The sequence below is a fragment of the Rhopilema esculentum genome, chromosome 19 (assembly GCF_057945365.1).
Source record: "Rhopilema esculentum isolate cy_ngs chromosome 19, ASM5794536v1, whole genome shotgun sequence".
In the NCBI taxonomy this organism is placed as follows: domain Eukaryota; kingdom Metazoa; phylum Cnidaria; class Scyphozoa; order Rhizostomeae; family Rhizostomatidae; genus Rhopilema; species Rhopilema esculentum.
The window spans coordinates 6,699,712-6,719,501 of record NC_142833.1 but is presented as its reverse complement, the minus strand read 5'-3'; the positions used below and the strand labels follow the sequence as shown (position 1 = coordinate 6,719,501).

At 36.9% G+C, this 19,790-nt stretch overlaps 1 protein-coding gene across 3 annotated transcripts in view; it reads left to right on the top strand.

Moving 5' to 3' along the window:
- The window catches only part of LOC135688509 (uncharacterized), a 41,003-nt gene extending 25,448 nt beyond the window's left edge, over nucleotides 1–15,555 (top strand). For all 3 annotated transcript variants that reach the window (XM_065205379.2, XM_065205378.2, XM_065205380.2), the window contains 16 exons: nucleotides 181–300; nucleotides 1,304–1,417; nucleotides 1,608–1,643; nucleotides 1,919–2,014; nucleotides 2,300–2,350; nucleotides 2,520–2,612; nucleotides 3,126–3,182; nucleotides 3,801–3,911; nucleotides 4,556–4,705; nucleotides 5,129–5,266; nucleotides 6,138–6,254; nucleotides 7,470–7,556; nucleotides 8,579–8,624; nucleotides 10,034–10,146; nucleotides 10,988–12,909; nucleotides 14,006–15,555. In XM_065205379.2, the coding sequence (XP_065061451.2) occupies nucleotides 181–300; nucleotides 1,304–1,417; nucleotides 1,608–1,643; nucleotides 1,919–2,014; nucleotides 2,300–2,350; nucleotides 2,520–2,612; nucleotides 3,126–3,182; nucleotides 3,801–3,911; nucleotides 4,556–4,705; nucleotides 5,129–5,266; nucleotides 6,138–6,254; nucleotides 7,470–7,556; nucleotides 8,579–8,624; nucleotides 10,034–10,146; nucleotides 10,988–12,909; nucleotides 14,006–14,018 (3,264 nt within the window). In that variant the 3' untranslated portion in view covers nucleotides 14,019–15,555. The remainder of the gene's footprint in view (nucleotides 1–180; nucleotides 301–1,303; nucleotides 1,418–1,607; nucleotides 1,644–1,918; nucleotides 2,015–2,299; nucleotides 2,351–2,519; nucleotides 2,613–3,125; nucleotides 3,183–3,800; nucleotides 3,912–4,555; nucleotides 4,706–5,128; nucleotides 5,267–6,137; nucleotides 6,255–7,469; nucleotides 7,557–8,578; nucleotides 8,625–10,033; nucleotides 10,147–10,987; nucleotides 12,910–14,005) is intronic.
- Nucleotides 15,556–19,790: the final 4,235 nt, after the last annotated feature.

Genomic DNA, 19,790 nt, shown 5'->3' with positions numbered 1-19,790 from the left:
CAGCCAATACCAGAAATAAGTACATTTCAAATATTGAGAATTCGTATTGAAGGGCTTTTAAGATTAAGGCTTTGGGGTAGCAAAAAGAATTTTCATAGAACACAAGTAATGTTTTCTTAATGCCAGCATTACATCACCACCGTCATGTTGATTAACAGTGTTGCTTTGGTTTTAATCTAGAGTCAAAAAGGCAGAAAAAACCTCTTCTCGCATCTTGGTGATGAGAAAATGCAGTCATTTGATCAGGGAAGAGGAGGCCCGCAGAGGCGATCAGGAATTTATGAAGTTCCAAAGTTGAAGGTATGTCTCCAATTTGTCTCCAATCGTTTTGATTATAAATGGTTGCAATTAAAGTAAAGGGTTAATTAAGGTCATGTAAGTTTAACTGATCTATCTGGAAATCCATATGAAAGGAACATTATTTAGTATAGTGTGTTTTCTAGCTAGAAGATCAGATTTTGTGGCATCAACATGCCGGTTGGTGTGAATTTAGAGAAAAGCATTCTACTTTGGTGTTTCTTTGGTGTTTCTTTGCAAATTGAACATGCTAGGAGAAAAATAACAATTTTCGTCTGTTTACCAATATTAAAATGCTATCAATCTATTTATTATGAAAAAGACAAAAGGCTCTGTTGAAGATTGCACCAAAAACGACCTAGTATAGTTTTCCCTGTCTTTTGCATTCCTTGACTTAGCATAAGAGAAGGTTACTCATTTGCTTTTATTGCTTATGGTATAATTCCCACATGTACCTTCAATTAGTCTTTCCTTCAGGCAAAATATACAACCTATTATTGAATATTACTGTTAGCTACTCTGTTGTGTAGTGCAGGATATAATATATAGTGGACTGTGTAAACTTTATTGTCTAAAAACGAACGATGCGCTGTTAGTTAAGCCTCGGGCAGATGCTGTAGATATTTCTGTTGAACACACACTAAATATTGCTGGGCTATCCTTGATCTGGCCAAACGGTTCCAACATTTGACCGAACATTTAGCTAAACATTAACACGTGACTCGTAACTGCAAGTCTTTTTCGACAACTATATTTGTTCCAGCGCCAAGCTACGTGCTACGTGCACTGAATATTGTCGAAAAGAGTGGAAAAACGTTCTCAACATTGCTCCTTCAAGATAATGTTCATAAGAAGATGTTCAAGGCGGCCAAACGTTCTAAATATTTACTGAGCATAAATGTTGGACGAACTTCAGCGAAATTTTGAGAGTTTTTGCTGTAACCTATCCTCGATTCAGTAGTTGAAGATTACAGCCTGTAAGTGTGATTCATGTTCTATTTTTCAGGATGTTACGCGAACGTTCAATGATGTCTTAGATTTCTATAGTGTGTATGGAATAGATGGAGATCGAGGCGAGAATGAAGACGAACTTGATGGAGAATGCGACGAATTTTTTATGGTACGTTAGTCTTTCAATTTCAGTGCAGCTTCTTCAGTTTCAGATGCCATATGGATAATTTTTTGGACCAGATTGTGTTTCACGGAACTGAACTCTTGAATCTTGAACCTGACTTCTGCGATTTGAACACCGTCTTTCTCTATTTGTGAAGTTAATAAGCCTTATAGTTTGGAATTTCTTTCCTTTTTAGGAAGAGTCATGGACTTTGGTTATCGATCACCCAGAGGTGAGTTTAATGTTTGATGGCTGGCCTTGGCTGGCCTCTTAATGTTGATATCGTAATCTTCTTGAATACCTTCTTGCTTTACTACCCATGTCCTTGATTAAAAGTTTGCGCAGATATTTCAAGTATCGCAGATATTTCTCAAAAAGACAACTTCATTGTTATATTGTGATCCAACGGAACGAATTTATTCTTCCAATGAACGAGTTTATTATCCACCTTGAAAGTATGAAATTTCTGGCTTTCATTGCTGACTTAACTTTACTATCCATTTAAAGGAATTACCTAAAAAGAGAAAGGATCAACAGGAAGCGATTTGGGAACTCCTTACAACCGAGTCCAACTACCTGCAGAGGCTTAACCTTATCAATAAGGTATAATGGATTATGTGTTTCAAACATTATGATATTTCTGTTTATCATACTGCTAACATAGCTTATATTTTGTGAATTTTCCGGCGATATTAACGTCTTTCCTTTAAACGTCTTTCCTAAAAAGTATGCCCTGTCAATGAAAATGATAGCTTCAGTTTATGTTCCGTCTTGACAGCAGTTTGTTGTTATGCTAAATATTGCATGATTTAGATACTGAAAAACTGATCGAGAAAAAAGTTTATGTTGATTCTCGCAAGTTAATTTGACGTGTCTTGTTTCTTTCAGCTCTTTCTGCGAAGTCTGCAAAATCTTCAGAGTGAAGGATATTTGCAAGAAGTAAGAAAAAAAATATACAATCTATGTTTTCATATTTCTTAAAATCCTCTTTATTACAATCATCTGCAATTTCTATTCTTTTGAATTTTCCATGACAGCTGTCTCTCTGTCTGCTTACAAATCCTTTATTCGCTTAAAGCGAAATTCATTTTGATGCTTTCGTACCTAGATCGATATTTACCAATTATTTGGTAACATTGAAGAGGTTTGGGAAGCTAATTCCTTATTTTGGTCGAAATATCTCAAGCCAGTGATCGAAAAGGTATGTAATCTACTCACATGAACGTTTGTCCATATATATCTAGCTACCAGTTTTAATCATGATCTGCTATGATCATATTTGTTTGGTTATTAAGACAAGAAAAAGGCTGCCACCAGTACCATTGTAATGATACTATCTTTAATCAACCTCGTATCAAGTAACGAAGCCTCGTATAGATCCGAGCTCCTCATGTTGCATTTATTGCTGTTTATGTTTCCTTCTTAACATTTGACGTTTGTAAAATTGGCATAGACCATTTTCAGTCCTATTAGTGTCTCGACTATCATGTTACAGCGATATACTCAACATCTATGTGGGCTGAGCTTGTCTTCAAAACAAACCCTTCTTTTATCTCCTTACTTCTTACCTGTTACAAGCTCTCTTTAAATGCTTTAATTATCTTATGGGTTATCAAATTGTCAACTTTCGCAAAGCGCCTCGCATCTACATGAACTACCATTGTTTATCCATACTGTGTGCTTTCTAACTGATTATATTTAATCTTGGTGACAGGCACGCAAAGATAAAGAAATGCTCTCGCCTGTGGCATTATACGAAGGTTTTTCACGTGTAAGTTGAAGTAACAATTAATATTTTTTATTCAATATGAAAGGCCTATGATTAGAAACAGGTTATATTAAAGAAATCTAGTCTTTTCTACTGACACTTTGTCTTCACCGAACATTATTTTTTTTGTAAGTTGAACATGATATGGAGAGTTTCTATCCCCCTAAAAAGTCCCTCGCTGGTATTCAAACAGGAATTTTACTTTCTCCGTCTTCGTTTTATCAGATAGATAGAAAACGAGTTTATTTATTTGATTTAGTGAATGCCAGTTAGTATCACTATAAATATTATGACCTTGCAGTTTTACCTTTCAAAAATATTTCAACATTGAAAAGGGTGCGTTGGTAGCCTGGTTTTGACGCCAAAAAGAAGGGATCCGAAATTATTAAAATGCCTGACATGAGAGTAGAGAGTTAGAAAAACGTTTAGTCCTTTCTTTAAAGACTCATTGCTAACAATGAGCCATTGCGCTACGTAAGCATCCCATAATGCATTTTTAGACTGTCTAAAATCAATTACTGCCATTGTTTGGACCGTCGCCACGCTCGCAAAGGCCCATTGTTAGCAATGAGTCTTTAATGTTGCGGGTATGCTGTTTTTAATAAATTTCATTTTTTGCAGTTTTCGGAGATTTTCCATCCGTATATGAAGTATTGTATGGAAGAAGCAAAATGCTTGCAATATCTGAAGACCATTAGTAATGAAAATGAGAAGTTTAAAACTTATTTAAAGGTGAGTATTCGATTGCACGATTTTCTTAAAATGGCTGGTAGATTATTTGTTATCCACTTTTTACATTAAAAACATGTAATGGCATAGTGCAGATCTAAAGAATGAAGGTCTAGGTGATTTTGCTGGATCATGCTTTGTGCTTTGCTAGCTGTAATGATCTTAGTTGATTTAATCTCAAATGCTTGCATATTGTTTCACACATTTAGAATCTTAAAACATCTTTCTTGTAAAACGATGCATGGCCACAGAGAACGAAGCACTTGACGAATAAAAATCCACCATCAGGATCTTTATTTAAATAAAAAGTTAATTATTTATACCTTAATAATTACGGTACGAATTGAAAATAATAACATGCTTATAAGAGAAATTACGCGATGAAAAATAGTAAAATAATGAAGAGAGTTCGTACGATGAAACGGGTTCTCACAGTGGGGAGATCACAGTGCTAGTGTTGGTTTATAAAATTTTCAAATCGAACGATATCTCCCTTTTTTAAGTGTTTGGCACGACATCTGTTATTGTCACTTATTAATATCCCTACTCGTTTCATGTACTACTTTTGTATTCTTTTGAAACGTGTGAATAATTATTTACTTCATTTCCAAACCTAGTCCATCATACTCTTTAATTTGCCTCCCTAGTGGTGTGAAGACCACAAACTCTGTAATCGTTTAAAGTTGACGGACCTGTTGGTAAAACCAATGCAAAGACTTACGAAATACTCGCTGCTTATGAAAGCTATTCTAAAAAAGACACAGAATCATGACGACAAAGCTGTTGTCCAGCAGATGGTAGGTGTTTGAGATTCAACTTATTATAAACCGTTTAGTCATCCATGTGCTCTTTCATATTTGCACTCTGCCGTTTCGATTCAGAACTTCCCCTAACTTACAGCACTTTGGAGCCTCAGTATACAAGCATGAACCACTTTTATCTTTAACGCTTTAATCTTTAATGATTTAATCTTTTTATACACCGTATGGTCATCCATTTAGTCTGCATATCATTTTTGTGCTATACCGTTTAGATTAAGAACTTCTCCTAACTTACAGCACTTTAGAGCCTCAGTACCCAAGCATGAACCGCTAAGTGCTGTGTCACTTCCCACTGTTCCATCCATATCGGTACAAATTTTTCATAGATGTAAGTAAGTATATATTTAAGGAAGTCAATGCTGGTTCTTCTTTTTTTGAAATCTTCGAATTCCGCTCTAGATCCGTTGCGTGGATGCATTTGTGGTGCATGTGAATTCTGCTTTGCGGATACGTCACGAGCAAAAGAAAATGCAGGGAGTTGTCGAGAAGCTTGATTTTTACATGCCAGTAGAGCCAGTGAATGATGAAGTGGAAAAAGTAAGTGTTTTGTCAGATCATGCCCTGTGATATATAATCAATCTAGCTTTATTTATCCTAATCAAGAATGTTACCAATGGGAAGATTCAAGATAGGTGATATCCCCCCCCCCCCTTATTTTCTGGGGAGTGGAGGGGATTAGCCAGATACAAAGACATGTCCTGGGTTCTCCTCGTTCTCTATTGCCACCAGATGGGCTCTCGTCAGTAAGTCAATAAGAAATTACATTTATAATAACTCACTGCTAGATGTTTTAATGCCTACCAGATGTACTTTTTAAATAGGTAATAAAGGGTGATCGCAATATTGACTTCCAAAATTTGTACTTTCTCAAAGTAACTTGAAAAAATTGCTTGTCTTGCCAAAGTTTTGAAAATATAAAATCTTCAATTTTTCTTGACTTTTGTGACAACAAGAAGTGAAATCCTATTGAAAAGCTTCCTAATAATGAAGAAATCCTCGATATTGCGAGTTTTAATTAACTGCATATAACTTAACTTTTTTGTAAGATTTCCAATCTTGTTTCGTTTTATTTTGTGTTTTCTTTTTATATGATTGATTATTACACGAATATGACACGCTTTGGAAAAGGTAAAATCTTGTGTTGGTTGTAGTTGATCTGAGTTGTTTTCAAGCCATATTTCTTTTAATATCTTTTAGAATTCGATGTGCTTATATATAGATTCCTACTGCTCAAGGTTTCAAGACTAACGGGCTTTACTTTAAAATCTAATCATATTGGGTGTCGAGATATTTAACGGGTCGATTAATATCTTTTAAAATGTAAAGGCTCCAAATTAGGGTGAGCAATAAAATTCTATCTGGATCATTTCTGTCTGTTGATTTTCACGATTTCGTTTTACCTCCTTAGGTGCTTGGTGATTTTTCAAGTTTTGATCTCAACTGCAGTGTCCCATTTCTAACTGCCAACGAGCATCGATGTGTGGTATTAGAGGGTCCCATGAAATTAGCAGAGAAACAAAACAGAGTATGATATTTGCTTTTTTAAAAGCTTAATTACTACAGATATCATCACAGTCTTAGGATCTTAAAATCCCGTCAGATTTGAAATAGTGTGAAAAACCTCAATCAGTTTTAAAATCTCAGTTTTAAAGTACTCGAAGGTGAAACTCGAGGGTATCAGGCAAAGGGGCACCCTTATAAAATTAGTAGGGTAATGGTCTTTGAAATATTTCAATAAAATGAACAGATAAAATTATTTCCTTGCAGTTTTCGAACAGCAGAAGTTCTGAAAATAAACTTTGGGATAATTGTTTAAATAGTTTCTTTAAAGGACAAGTGACACGCTTTTGGCGCCAAATTTTTTTTTAATTTTAACTTATAGTAAAATGCTGTATGAGAGTGTTGTTGAAATATTTTTCCTTTCTGATTTCATTTTCCTACTTAAAAACCCTTTTCAAATTATGGCGGGAAATGAATCACGTGACACCGTGACGTAGATTGTGATAATTTGTTATTGCTGCTACTGGTATACAGTGTAATATTAACGTTTACAACACGCTTCTAAACGAATTCAGTTCGTCTGGACCTGTCGCGTCGTGTTTCGTAAACTCTCTATCAATGACAGGAAAATTCCGAGTTATCACAATGTACGTCATAGGGTCACGTGATAAAAAGCAAAATCGCGCCCCCTGCGCCCCATGATTAGAATCTTTTGTTCTAAACCAGGTAAAACTTACTTCTAAATGATGATCTATAAGTTAATGAAAAGAAAAGATAGGGTGAAAAGTGTGTCACTTGTCCTTTAAGCAAACCAAATTAAAAACTGTATTTCGCTCATAATAAAAAATATTAGGATTGCGTGTTCATCGATATGCAAAAAAAGTTTTGCCTCCTGCATCCGTTTTTTCAATTAATTAACACCCCACCATAGTTAGCTTTTGTTATGTTCATATTTTCTTTGCGAATTAAGGGGAACTTACCTTATGGTATTATATAATTCTCCTTTATAGGCGTTTATGCTTTACCAAATCTTCCTTCCCAAAGCAGGAATTTTACTTAAAGTTCGGAATGTTGCTAGGAGCTTGAAGAAATTGTTGTCTCATACTTAGTCACAAATTCAGCTTTTCCCTTAAAACCCCCTTCGATTTAAACCCGGTTTCTACAGTCTATAAAAACCAAATCCTTATTTTCCACGTGCCTTCATCGCCTTCTATTATTGATACATTTTTTCTTTTTTCAGACGGACGTGTATTGCTTCCTATTCACTGATATTTTCCTGATTACCAAAGCCAAGAGAAGTAACGAAAAGCTGAAAATTTTAAAGCAGGTAATTTGCTTAATTTATCCATTTTGATATGATTTTACTTAAATGAGATATTTGCAAAGATCAAACGTACCCATGTCACGTGACCTAATTCTGAGGCTTGAAAAATTCCAACACTGACTAAGAAGAATACGGAGAGACATCTAATCGAAATTTGAATACAGCTTTTCGTTACATTTTTAATGAAAATTGGTTGTTTAAGAGGAAAATCAGTACCCCTTCACTGGTTTTTAAGATAACCACCCAGAGATTCTCTTTTTCTTTTACGATTCATATCTCTTTGTGAAATTCCACCCATGCCCTGAAATATTTAACCTTTGACTTATTGCACTTATGACTAAAGGTTCAGTTGGTTACTAGGCGTGTAGGATTTTTGTCTGTAGCCCAACCTAAGAATAATTGGCTAGGTTTCTTTCGGATATGCGTCATCAACTTTTTCTTGTCAAACGGATACAAACTGAATATACAGCATATTGGATCCGATGTCTGGAAACGTATTTAAAGCCACGGGCCTTGTCGAGTCAGATAATTGTGCTCATTACTAACAGTAAACAGTATACAAGGCAAAATGTTCTTAAAGAAAAGCTGATTGTCCCAACTTATTCGATGTGTGCATAATGTTTATATAATCTTCGGTTCTAATGTATATATAAAACGAAATCTTAACTATTGGATATTTACAATTCAGTCACCCTCGTGTTTGCATTAACTTTGAGGTTTTAATTTTTACTCTCATTTTTGTCTGAAGGCAGTCAAACAATGTTTATTTGCAAAAAGTATGCTACAAAAGTACTCATGATGATATAGACTTAGAGGAAGTGTATCTTACAGTGTTAGCAAATACGAAATTTTATAAAGGAATGCTGTATAGCAGGCAACAAGAACGTATCATTAAAAAAGATGAAGAGGAGAACATTGTCTATACAAAAATTTCGATATATATATATTTAGTTTCTTGGTATTTGGTTTTTGTTATTTAATTTTATCTCAAAATGGTGAAAAGTGAATTCGTTTCTCAATTTCAGCCTTTCAGATTAAACAAGGTGATCACTAAGCCCCTTAAAGAATCTGGTGAGTATGCTAATTAAAAACCAAATAATACATGGTGTAACTCACTTGCTGTCACTTTCATTCCATTTTTCTTATGTTAAAAAGACACACTCTTTTATTTATAAGAGGTCGAGTTTGAGTACTCCATTTTCTTAACGTTCTGGAAATTCATGTCATGAATGATGTTATGAGGTTCGCTTCCGTTCTGATACTGTATCTAGATGTGGGAAGTATATTTTTATCCCTTGTGTCTCAAGTTCTAGGCCAACAGGGCAATCATGTTCTTGGATTTTACAAAATTTCGTTCTTCTCAGTTTTATCACTATTAAATAATTTCTTAATTTTTTTGCTTCGAGTACTGAAGTTTCTTAATTTTTTCTGACTGTCCTGTCTTTCTGACTGTTAAACAAACTTAAAGATTCCTTTTACTCTGGATTCAAGCATAGCCCTCTAATGTTTGAAGAGTTTTTTCTGCTAATGCGTCAAAGCAATCAAACCCTTTATTCTTAATTTTTTGCCATAGTGGTAGTTGAGAGAAGGTTGGCTAATTTCGCTTTTAAGCTCTCATATTTTGATTTGATGGTAGAAATCAGTGCCCTAAATATTTTCCATTGCTTTTGGTGAAAAGTCCTGCGACACTGACATAATCCCCTAAGAATTGATCTTACGAAAGAGCAAAGAATCACGATCAAAAATAACTTTAGTTACTATCCTGTGTTAAGCATCAACTTCCTGTAAAAGTGGTTCAAAAGAATTTTATAGGTGGGGTTATCAGGCTCTTTATTTGAGTGGATATTGACCTTAGAAAAATTCAAAGCACTTTTCTGAAAAGAATCATTGAAGCATTTGTTGAAAACAGCCCGAACTGCCACCGGCATAAAATATTGCCTGAGCTGTGATTCTTTAACTCTGATAAAGAATCTGATAAAAATTGAGGGTATCATGGTAATGTATTATATTTGCAGTTTGGCCAAACCCCTAATTTATCAATCCATACAATCCATACTAAGGTGTTGTTATTTGCTTCCGTATGATAACATTCAAACAAAAACACAAACGTTTTCAACTTTGAAACAGTCAATGGCTTTTTGAAGAATGCAATTATTTCATTGTAAACATTTCTCAATTTTTGGAATTCTTTGAAAACCATTTTATCTAACGGAGTTGTTATGATCGTGCAGCTCTCACTATTCGAAAACCTTCAGGATGTTATTTCATTTATCAAATGTACTCATTTGATACAGGGCTCGTAAGGATTCTAAAACCAGGAAATCGATCAAAGAATAACACCATTATCTTTCCATTCCGGAAAACGTGCAGCTTCCTTCTCCAAAACAAACTGATAACACCGCCCCATTATTTGCAGTCATGCTCTGCACAAGCAAATGTTTATTCAATGTAAGTAAAGCATGTGTTATTTTTTCCTACAGGAGGCTTTCTATTCCTGTATCTAAACGAATACGGTTCTTTGGTTACCGCTTTTGTGTTGCAACCACCGCTTGCAGAACAGACTAAGTGGATTCAAAACATTGATCGAACAAAAGTGAGTGCCCATAAACCTGCGTATTATTTTGCGTTTACCGGTCTTTTATTCCATGCAGTTTACATGATTCGCTAACAGCCTTGTATTGGATGATATTGAAAAGGAGGTTAGGGGGCGTAGGACCGTTGGAGTATATTACGTGTATGTCGTACGTAGAAATGTTACTATTTCCTATTATGAGATGGGAAATTTAGGAAGAAATCCTGGTTCCAATATGTTTTGTTAGTTCCCGTCTCAATTATGAGAGGCTGTAGGTTCTGCATGGCCCATTAGTGTATTTTTCAAAGATCAAAGTAACCCATCGCTATTAAAGTGTTTGGTCATGGAGCGGTCGAAAATGCGGCACGGCTGTGTACACTAAGAGGTATTACCAACCCGTCCCCTGCCCTTATCGCTTTTTTCCATTCGAAACACCCTATTGTTGCCTCTTACATGCCCTGTATCCCCTCATCCTTGGAACCCAGTGTGAATCCTCGAAATTTATTGGACTACATGCTGAAAAGTAAATATATTTTCTCATAGTTGCTAAATAAACGCGTCGTTGTCATATGCGCAACCAACTATACCATAAACATATCCTGCGACCACATATTCGCAATCGAATCATTCTCCATGTTCCCTGGTGTACTTAAGCTTCCCATTTCAATCCTACCTAGCCAAATGACGTCACTGGGCATAAGACGTATAAATTTGATATTTATAATAGTTAATAGTTAATGGTAGCTACTAATAATTTCCTACTTTGTTTTATTTATGGTTCGTGTTCTCAAAGTTTATCAGTACTGTATAGGTAATATTGTAAGTAGCAAATTACATTTTGAAATCTAATGGTTTTTTTCAGTTCCGTTACAACAAGGCGAGAGCTGGCCGAGGATCGACGTACGAGTTCTTCGACGACGATCTCAATTCACCCTTCATTCCTGTTAGCCCTCACCAATCACCGAATCAAGAGCGTCGTCCCTCCCGGCAACAAAAGCTATCCAACGCATCGTACTACGATATTCACCCGTCAATTATTGTGACGGATCAGCTCATGGAGCAGAGAAAGCCTCGGTCCTACTCAATTGAACCTCGACGTGTGACCAGTCCTCATATCGAGAATTCGAAGCTTTCTGAAAGCTTTGATACGAGTAGTAAAGTTGTTCGCTCGGTGTCCGATCCTAAAAACGATAAGAAAATTGAAGAAATAAGATCGCGAGACAAGGCTCCTTTCTGGCAAGGAAGTCGACCGGCTTCGATGATAATGCCCGGAAAGGGAATCGAAGACATTAACGCGTTTACCATGAACGAACAACGAAGTCGCTCAGGGTCCCTCGGGTTGGATTCTCCCCCAGATGATAGCGAAGGTCGTCGGAATGAGAGCTTCCGTAGTACGTCATCAGATACGGCTTTAACCCGTTCTGAAATGCTACGAAATGAAATACGGAAGCAAATTAAGTCATCTTCCAGTGCTCCAGAAGTCTCCAAAGTTACAAAAGAGGTTCGAAGACGCTATAGTGATGGCCCTAACGACTCGCCCTACTCTCGTATATCGTCAGACTCAGGACACAGGGCTACATCAGTTTCATCATCAAGCACCTCTGTAAGCACCGAAAGAGGTGGTTTATCACGTGATAACAGTTTTAAGAATCGACAACGAGATATTTCTGAACTAGACGAAATCTCCCAGGATGAAAAGGCAATGGGGAGATCGACGCCAAGCTTCTTTTTGGAACTGGAGGATAACATAGATTTAAAAGAATCGATGGTCGACGAAAATGCCGATGTTAGCATCTTGCCCTCGCTAGTCGATATTGAGGTTCAGACGGAGCCTATGTTGAATCTATCTGATATGTATTGCCAGACGGAGGCTGCAGAACCTCACTGCGGAAAAATTGACCGAGAAATTCAAACTGACAGTATAGAAATGACCTCAAACTTACAAAATATTGATGAACAAAGGGGTGAAATTGGAATACAATGCGACATTATGGAACAAGTAACTTCTGAACTCCTAAATTGGGAAGATTTGATTCCACAAACACAAACTGAGTTAATGCGCAGACAATCGCTTGAACAGAGGCGATCGTTCGGCCTGCGAAATTGTCAATCAGAAACCGATTTGCGAACACCACGCGGTTCCGTGCGAGGCATTCATTTCCGGTCTCTTAGTGATAACGGACCAACAGAAGTAGCTACAGATGCGAATGGGAACCATGAAACGCCTTTAGTTCGAAAGCGATATTCTAGTTCTGCCCTTCAAAGTCCTGGAATGCGTGCTTTGCATTTTCTTTCTCGGTCTTTGGAAAGTTCTCTGCATACAAAATCTCAGTCGATCCAGTTGCTAGAACCAGATAGGCCATTGCGAAAAATGCAGCCAAATTCTCCTGTTTCATTACGACGAGTTGCCCTTCTGAATTCTGCACCCGCTTCAAAACGAAATGATTTACGGAACGGCGAGAGAGGAGAGAGGGTCAAGGCAAAGCAACAATCAAAGCGTGCAACGTGGCATAGTGATTCTGCCGTGGAATTGGGGGCCGAATCTTTTCGCGGTTCACAGGACGATTTGTCAATGTTAGAAAACTTTGCAGGTGTTAGTAATAACAAAGATGAAGAGAAGCCTAAAAGACCCGAGAGAAAGAAGAATAAAGGAAAGAAAAAAGAGGAGAAAAAGAAGAAAAAGAAAGATACTGCTTCTCACGGTGGGGTTGTTTCTGGCCCGAACATGGACAAACGCAAAGCCCAGAGGATTTTCTTAGAAAATTCACTTATGCATGAAAAACCGTAAGTCTTATGGTATCTTTTAATATTTATTCTTACGATGACTCAGTAACTTTTTGTTCAAAAATAACATCCGGTAACACCCTGTAGTAGAACTGTGTTAAAATCAAAGGCCATTTTAAAGAAACAAAGAAAGGCCTTTTTTTACATTATCACCATCATGTCGGACAAATCTTTTACAGGCACCGCAGAGCAGGAGAGCTGGGGGGGGGCTTTAGCAACTTTTTGCAAAAATGCCAAATATTAAGTATCAAACTACAAGAAAAGCCTCTTTTATACGGTTTTAGCCCCCCCCCACTTTATTTAGAACCCCCACTTTTCTCAACGCTCCGCGGTGCCTGTTTTAGCCCTGAAATTTCTTCTGCGATCAAAGTCTTACACCATTAACCTTCAGAAAACAGAAACCTCCTTCTAACCTACAGCAATGCTTGTCGCACATGTTTTAACGAGAGTATTGAAGGCAGATGCTGAAGTAACTAAAGCCATCTATCAATCCACAATGGCCAATCATTGACTTATATCACGCCTATTGATTGGTCAATTGTTGGTTGAGAATTCCTAAAGCTCTTTTAAATCTATCCATAGCCCTCAAACAAATATTACCCGAACAAAGGTTGCGGAGTCTTGGATCCCTCTATTTTATTAACTAAGAAACTTCCTTTGCAATGTTGCTTGCTTTTTGGTTAAGGACTCTTAAATGATGTCAAAGTAAATTTTCTCTGTTTTGGTGAAGACCGTTTACATCTTGGTTTTAGATCCTCGGCTTAGGCAAGTAATACATATGTTTAAGATAGGGCTAAGATTCCACTAATTCTTTTGTACAAAAAGTTCAATTCATCACGAAACTAAGTTTATTGCTAAACAATTTGAGCTTTTGTCCAAACGATATGGCTTTTGTCTTTAAGGAAACTGTCTAGAATTCCTTGCAGCCTTAAAGTGTCAAGGCATTTTATCGGTAGATGAACTCTTTTGTATTATGCAATCGTTACTGCGTAGAGATCGAATCTGAAAAGGAATCTGATAAACTCCTGGTATTTCCCATGGCGTGTCAGTGTTACTGAAAGGATCCATATTGATATTTTCAATCTCTTGTTCACAGGGAACTGGTATGAGAAGAAATCATAAGGCATTTGCAGGTCAGAAGTCAGGATGACAACGCCTTGCCAATAATGACGTAGTTAACTGTTTCCTTGTAGAATTTGTCCATTAAAGGTAGAATTCAATTTCCGTTCAAGTCATGTTAATATGGCGTTTTTTTTACTTTAAGTGAGCTGTTGGATCGGAATGCCTGTGTACCCACCAGCCTAAAGTAGTCATCGTCACACCCATTACCAGTCTCAACTCACATCATTGCCGCCGGTGTCATCTTCATTACGTCATCATCATAACGTCATCGTCACTACGTTTTCGTCGTAATGTCATCATGGTTACGTTACGAAACCAAGGCTCACAGACAGCAACTCACGCCAGAATGGTTGCCAACTTCATTGTCACATTGTTACCAGTCATAGCAGTTATAAGAGCTTCAAAGTCTTGTCTTCTCTAAATCGTAAGCCACTTTCTAGAAAATGATAAGCAACCAGTTTTCAGGAAAACGATAGAATTTCATATTAGTTTTTCAAAGTTCCATTCTTCATGACGCAGAAACAGATTTGACGTTCCCTGGTCTCGTTAAGTAGTAATTTAATGCTTAGTTGACAATTTATTTTACTGAGGCGGCAGTGCCACGAGAGTTTATTATTTTCTTTTCAATTTTACTTATCCTCTTTGACGTTTAAGTAGCTTTCTGATTGACCCGTGTAACAAATCTGCTACAATTCATTCTAGAGACATACCACCTATATTATTCCCATCAACAAACAATGTATGCGACATACTCTCTTGAGTAATTTGATGGAATTATACGGTGTCCTGTTTATTTCTTCCCGCTCACTCAAAAATTCACCGACTTAAGTTGCAAATTGTTTGTGTTATATTGCACATGGCTTTCTCTTGACTGGTCCAACGAAATATAAACAACGGAGTTTAAGCTGAAAATGGTAGTTTTTCTCACATCAAAATTGGCCTAAATTTTGGTTTGGAACAATTTAGTTCTGATTATTACTGGAGCATACCCAGATTTGTTCCGTTTGTGCTAAGAGTAGAAAATTATTTTAAAGATGTTTCGCCTGACTTTTTCCTGATTGTCTCTTCATTTAAATTTGAATTAGAACGTTTTACGATTTTCTGTATCTAGTATAACTGCATTTCTTTACATCATTATAAAAGCAACACTCACTGGCTGCAAACTGTTTCTCACATTACATAAGGCAACCAGCGTCTTTCATCAGGCTGTAGTATCTATTAACCCACTTTTTGTTATGAGCTATTTTACACAAAGTTAAAACCATATCGATATAATTCTCGGACAGTTGTCGTTATACCAACGATATTAAATGGTGTGTTCATATTTGTAGGTATGTGTAAATATTCTTAATCAATTTAGGGTTTTCTACCAATTGTCACAGGTAAATTAAAATTTGATAATTTAAAGACACCACTTGAAGACGTGGTATTTTTTATTGTCTGTCGTTAATTGTTACGTTTTGTAGTTTATTGTCAGTGATTTCGTAATTTCCTTATCATAACAGTTGGTGTGTTTTTGCTTGAGTTTGGTTTTGCTTTATGTACCCGTGGGAACAGAATGATTTCTGGTGCTACACGAGCCTGGGTTAGCTGGTTCCCTTAGAGGGTTGAACTCACCCGAGCCAGCTTAACTTGTAAGCCCAAGTCACGACCCCGGGTTTAGCTGACACGACTTCACCTGAGAAACTTCAGTAGAAAGCAACCCGTGTCAATGGGTCAACCCTACCATTGAGAAGGGTTACCCAGAAAGGCGTGTTGATCCGGAATGGCTGCTATTATCATGTAAACGTTGGAAGAGATTTGACCGTAGCCGAGTTGACCCTCTAAGGCGGGTGGCAACAAACCCGGGCCCGTATGAGCGGGGTCAAATAGGATCAAGAAAACCAAGATTATCCTATAATAACTTTACTTCAAATATTAACATTGGCTCTAATTTTTCTATGTTTTTGGAAAAGAAAATTTTGACGAACCAAGGGACGTTTTTTTTAGGACAGACACACTTGTCTTCAGATGTTTGTCATTTTCAAGGTAAACAGTCAACACTGTAGTTTCAACGTTGCAAAGCAAACAGGCACAATTTAAAAAAAAACAATTGCAACGAAGACAAAGAAGTAGAAAAGAACAATAAAGATATTAAGTAAAACCAATCAGGGGTTAGAAGTTCGTGTTGGGGTCTTAAAATCTCATCTATTGTTGTTTCATTCTTAATAGAATTGTATAGGTTCCCAGGCGAAATTAAAGGAGTGCTCTCAGTGGTAAGGTCGCTTTCTGAGGTGACTCTAAAACCGTGCATTTTTGTATCCAAGGGGATTGCATCGTTCTCAAGTATTCGGGTTTAACTGTAGTGTTTGTACTCTACGGTTGGAATATCGAAGTGTTATCAAAGTCAAAGAGAAAAATCATACTGAGTGAGACTTTGTATATGTTTCTGTCCAAAATCAAACAGTTTGGTCTTGCAAGATATTAAAGTAAGTCTAGAAACTTGTGATTGGATCAAGAAGTATATGAAACAGCCAATTTGCGAAATAAAAGGTAATATTTTCGATTCAGATGCTTGAATACTTCTTGATAGGCCATATTCTATTACCTCTTCTTTGACAAAATGCACCATAACGACGACGAAATGGATTGTGGGTAACTTGACTAATTGCATAGTTACCGGCGAAAGTAATTTTGTGAACACTTGTAATTTACACGCTTGGTGGCTAGTACACCACAAGTTTAGCTTGAGGCAGCCTGCGGTTGCCATGCCGCAGCAGCCACGGGTAATTACTGGTACATTTCATTTAATTTCTAATTCTTTAATCACGGTAACCCCGGCAATCTAGGCAGATTGCTTTTCAGAGGGAGGGGAGGGGGCGTGAAAAAAACTTACAAATTAATTAAGTACTATTAAAATTGATACACAAATAAAGTCGAAAAAGAGAATGAAGGGAAAGCAAACAAACTTTTTATAGCGTTTCTTAAGCCTCATTTTTCGCTTAAAGTGGAAAGGGGGGTGGGTTGTTTCAGTGCAGTTTTAAAAAGATTCCACATGTGAGCACCACGATACAAAAAAAGCTTTCTGACGATTTGTTGTCTTCATAAGTGGAATATATAAATCAGCATGTGAATTTTCCTATGAAGAATAAGTTAATATTTTCCTAAGAAGAATTTTTCGTATATAAATTGGAGAGGTAACTAGGTGCAACACTGTTAATTGATTTATAGACCATTGTAACTGTTTCTCCACTCGTTACGTCTTTAAATGATGGCCAGATGTATCAACAGGGTGGAAGCGGGTGTATCGTAGCCACTTGTAACAACTATCCGTGGTCCATGATTCTTTGATTTTGTAGAGGTTTTTCAGATTCCCCGCAGCTTCCCCACACCGAACAACAATAAAAGGAAATGAGGCACAACTATCCTTTTGCATTGGTAAGAATTTCTTGGCATATTAAAAGAACCCTAGCGCACGAGAAATTTTTGCCGTCTTATGGACAATTTCTACTTTAGTTTCCCCAATAGCAGAGCTTAGACACATTGAGGGAAATCTTTTTTAGATTTGGTCACTATTGGGGAATGTTTGGTACCTTGAAGCCATTGTTTTAGTAATTCTAGGTCTTTGTTAAACATGTTAAACTTAAATAGACATTGTCAAGATTGATATCTTATCATCTGCATACATAGTGAAATTGCTATTTTTCAGACAGTAGGGGAGATAGTTGATAAAAATAAAAAACAAAAGGGGACCAAGACAGGAACCTTGCCGGACTCCACAGTCAATCTCATTAAACTGTAAAGTAAATGTAATCCTGTTTCCTTTAAATCGAGGGTAGCACGTAGCTGCTCATATCTTTCACATCAATACTATTAAACGGTTTCATAAAAATATTTTCAGATGGAGCACAGCGATTTTTAGGACCCTAGCCCTCGATTTTTGCCATTCTGAATGAATCGCCAACTATAATTGCTGTTTTCTTCTTTTTAGGGAAATCATCGATTTTTTCATTCGTTCCGTAATCTCCATTGCAAACACTTGGCCTTTGAGGTTTCATAATAGCAGCAGCGGTTTCAGGGACTGCGAGACCTAGGGCCGAAAACATCGGCGGGGTCCTCGCTCTTTACAATTTCAGGTGCACAACCTCTTTTGGCTACCATATTCGCAGGGCCTGCGGCAATGGCCCCCTGGACCCCCAAAAAGAACCGCTATTGGATAATAGTTAGTGCAAACAGCTTGCAATATGTTTTATCTAGCTTTTGTTGTAATGAACTGTTATTTTCACTTACTCTGTTGCATTGTAAGTTTTCAAAGCACGATAAGTGTTTTCAAAGCTCTTTGCTTTTCACATTGAAAATTTGGAACTTTGATTATATTGTGAGTGACCATCGACAAACAGTTTGCTTAAGAACAAAAATTTTGTTGACGTGCTTGAAATGCATTTTTATCTAAATTTTGTCAAACTCAGTTTATCTCACCGTTCACTTCCACGACAACTAGCAGGGCCCACGCCACAGGGGGGGGGGGGCATAGCCTCCCCATCTTTTTGTGAAATTTGATATTAAAGCCAGCTCCAATTATTTTAGAAAAATAAATATGTAGATTACAACAAATAAATTGAACCAAACTGACTAGTTAATAGGGGTGAGGAACAGTTTGGCAGCGGAACAGATTTAGGTAGAATGTGATTGCTTTCCAATGAATTGTATTGGTCACCTGAAATTTCTTCACAATTTTCAGAGCCACCATTACATAAACAAATTAACCACAAGATAATCTTAGCTGAGGGGCAAATCACTCTTTGAAAGTTTCGTACACCTCTAGTGTTTTAGAAAATCTATAGAAAATCTCGTACTCCTATTGTTTTATTTGAAAATCAATAGAAATCCTTTTGTTTTTGCGAAACTCGTACGTTATGTGCAAGAGTGATTGCCCCCCATTCTTAGCCACAGAGGTTTCATTTACTCAAACAAAAATATATTTCATTACTATGAGACTGGTTCTTACAACCGTTAAGGTCCAATTTGCAACGCTCTGTACACTTACAGTTCTACGTCACATTTCAGCTCACACTGGATTCGAAACAATGTCAAGATCAGTGCTGTAATGGAGTAGTCTTTGAAATAAATTTTACAGAGTTGCTAGATTGGCCTTTGTCAGGACAAATTTTCTAACTTTGGCTTTTTTCAGAGTTGAATTGCCAGCGGTATAGTAATTTGTTAATGTTTAAGTCTGGGAGATGCATTTTTAGCCACTTCAGAAAGCTTGATTTTAAATATTTCTTGCCCATCGGACCCAACAATATTTGGTCCTACTACGTCATTAAACTTATTTATAGCCACTCCACTCCCCCCCCCCCCCAGTTTCAATTGTGTGGGGCCGTCTCTGAAATGGAAAAAAGCAAATTATACAGTGTAAACCCAAATGTCAAATATTGTCAAATGTGAAATGAATTTTTGAGAAGAAAGTTTCACATTGTTTTTGAGCTTGAAAAGATGAAATCATAACAGCTCAAAATTAAAAAAAATTAAAAATTCTGATGAAAACTTGGTCCCAATGAAATTGCTTCATGTGAATTTGAACTAATGTCTATCTACTAGCAACAAACATCAGATGAACCATACAGCACAAAGCACAACAGGACCTTTTGCAAAGGCTTGGATTCAAGCTGAAAGTGTAGTTTCCGAGGGCAAATTAAAGACTGACAACAAAAGACTTCACAAAAAAGCCCTGCTATTTTGGAAAAAAGTAGGGGCATGTCCCCGGCACTACATCTTCA